Here is a 2,652-nt window from a genome sequence, read left to right on the forward strand (position 1 = left end):
TGTTAATGACCTCAAAGAAGTAGCAAGTTGAAGAATGATGGCTAGAAGATGGGATGGACATGGAGTGGAAAAGAATGGGAGATAGTGATTAATAGAAATTACAGATAGATAAAAAGAACAATTTCTAGTGTAATAAAATACAGCAGGATGAATGCAGTTAACAACAATTTACTGCATATCTCAGAGTAATTAAAAAAGGGGAGTTTTTTGAGAGCTTTTTTCTATAGGGCACGTGCACTCGCCAGAAAGACAGAGAGAGATAGAGAGACAGAAAGCGAGAAATCACCCCCCGGGGGGGATGGCCATGCCGCAATCCCTTCTTCTCCTTTCTTCTCTCAGGATCTTGGGAATACACGCACATGTGCCCGGCATGAGTTTAAGCCATTGGGTCCGGGACTCGAACCACAGTTGACTACGTGGGAGTTCAGCGACATAGCCATTATGCTAACTGCTGGTCCTCAAAAGAGGATTTTGACTGTTTCCAACATGAAGTAATGACAGAGTTAAAATGCTGAATATACTAATCACTCTGATTTAATCAATACACATTGTATGCCCGTACTGCAACATCATACGGTACCCCCAAAATATGCACAATTATTATGTTAATAAAAATTATCTCTTTAATCCTAACACCCACTTGATGAGGTGGATACTATTATTATCTGCATATTATGGATGCAGAAACTGAAGCATAAAGGTGTTAAGTAACTTGCTGTGACTTAGGCAGTAACTCGTAGATCTGAATTTAGACCCAAGCAGCCTGAATCTGGAGTTCGTGTATTTATGCCTTATGCATGTGTGTCCCCTTAGAATCCTGGGAGGAGAATGAAGGGCAAGGGCATGCAGCATGGCCATCCTCCATGGAGGGTGATTTCTCACTTTCCTTCTCTCCTCTCTCTCTGTTTGTCTCTCTCTGGTGAGTACAGGTGCCCTATAGCAAAACAAAACAAAACAAAAACACACACACAAAAAAAAAAACCAAAAAGAACAACAACAAAATTCCCTCACTCCTTACATGGATGGGGCATTTTCCAATTTGGATATCTTTAAGTCTGTCTACCAAAAAACTGTAGAGGAGACCCAGCAAGAAACTTAGCCCAGGTAACGAGAAAATAAACCGTGGAGCGCCAGTGAGGAGAGGGCAACCAGTGCAGCTGGCACATTAAGACAGGACCATTCAGAACCAGTTTGTCCTGCTTGTTGGGATTTTCTGTGCTGAGAGGTGCAGTAGAAGCAGATCCCTGGAAGACCTCAACCAGGGGAAGAAGCCTGAGACAGGAAGTGTGCACACAGCATGGGTGCATGTGAAAGCTGCTGTCTATCTTACAGTTGCTTTGTTCATGTGAAGACTTGGAAGGGAAGTGTCTGAGACCTACCAAGCAGAGAAAAAAGACCCTGAAGTGAATCTTCACCTGAATTCTCTCATGAGGCTATCAAGATGCCTTCTGAAATTACTTAAATGTCTTGCCACTTTTTAAAACCAAAAGAACATGGGGCCAACAGGTGGCAACGTGGTTCCATCTCTGGACTTCAACGTGGCTGACCGTGGTTTAAGTCTTGGATCCAGCGGCTTGAAAATCATGCCCTGTGCATGTGCATGCATGCCTAAGATCCCAGGAGGAGTGTGGAGGAGAAGAAATGGCAGTGTGGTCATCTCCGCTGGGGGTGATTTCTCACTTTCCCTCTCACTGTCTCTGTGTCTCTCCAGAAGCACATGTGCACCTGTGTCCTATGACAATAACCTCAAAAACAAACAAACAAAACCCAAAAGGACAGAACTCTGAGAATTTAGCATGCTAAATATTTATAAAATCCTAATAATTTTACTACATACAATCCTTTTGTAAAGTTAGGGACACAAAAAGCTGCTAGATTTTTGTTTAGTTTTGTTTTTAAGGCAAGGCATTTTTTGCACTATATTTGGCCATTTTGTTACAAGTCCTGATAGGACTCTGTCCACACGAGCACCACCTTCTCACCAAAGGACCTAAATGGAAGGGATAGCTGCTAATGGTTTTCATCTGCTGAAAGAATACACAAGCTCAACAGAAAGCTCATGGATGAATCAAAGATTGCTATGTTTAAGGGAAACACACTCACTACTGTGAGGCAGCAGTGGTGACTTTGGTCCATACCTGAAGGGGGCCTCTTTGTGGAATCGCTCCCAGAAAAGCTGCTGCTCAACATCAAAGGCAGTGCACCTCTGGCGGAGGAGGCTCACTTCATTTGCCTGTAGTGGGGCCACCTGCTGTCTCACAGTAACAGCCATCTTTTTTATGTTGTTCCATTTCTCAGGCAGCTCCTGCAAAAAAGACCACGGTGTGTCAGACCTACGACTTATGGTCAGACCTATTCTCTCCTCCCCCATAGTCAAGAAGCCAGAGAGTACTAAGATAATTTCATGTATGCTACTAGGTCATACTGTGGTGCATTCACCCGTTCCCTACAACCTCCCTCCTCTAAGCCACTCTTCCTTGGCTTACCTCTGTGATTGCCTGCTCTTTGAACTATCACCTACTTCTTACTCAACACTGTCCTTGTCCTCAACCTCTGACCCAGTAATGGTTGCCCTTTTCTATATTCTCAGAAATACTTGGTTATTTTCTTTTATGCCTGATATTTCCTCATAAACCATCTTAACATTCCTTA

General features: G+C 43.3%; 1 protein-coding gene across 1 annotated transcript in view; it reads right to left on the bottom strand.

Moving 5' to 3' along the window:
- Positions 1–2,305, bottom strand: part of DNAH9 (dynein axonemal heavy chain 9) — a gene marked incomplete at its 5' end in the record, with an annotated part of 330,910 nt that extends 328,605 nt beyond the window's left edge. Inside the window, 1 exon segment of the mRNA XM_014590899.1 lies at positions 2,104–2,305. Coding sequence (XP_014446385.1) covers positions 2,104–2,305 — 202 coding nt within the window.
- Between the last annotated feature and the right edge of the window lie 347 nt (positions 2,306–2,652).

This window comes from Tupaia chinensis, unplaced genomic scaffold (assembly GCF_000334495.1).
Source record: "Tupaia chinensis unplaced genomic scaffold, TupChi_1.0 Scaffold000495_1, whole genome shotgun sequence".
Lineage (NCBI taxonomy): Eukaryota > Metazoa > Chordata > Mammalia > Scandentia > Tupaiidae > Tupaia > Tupaia belangeri.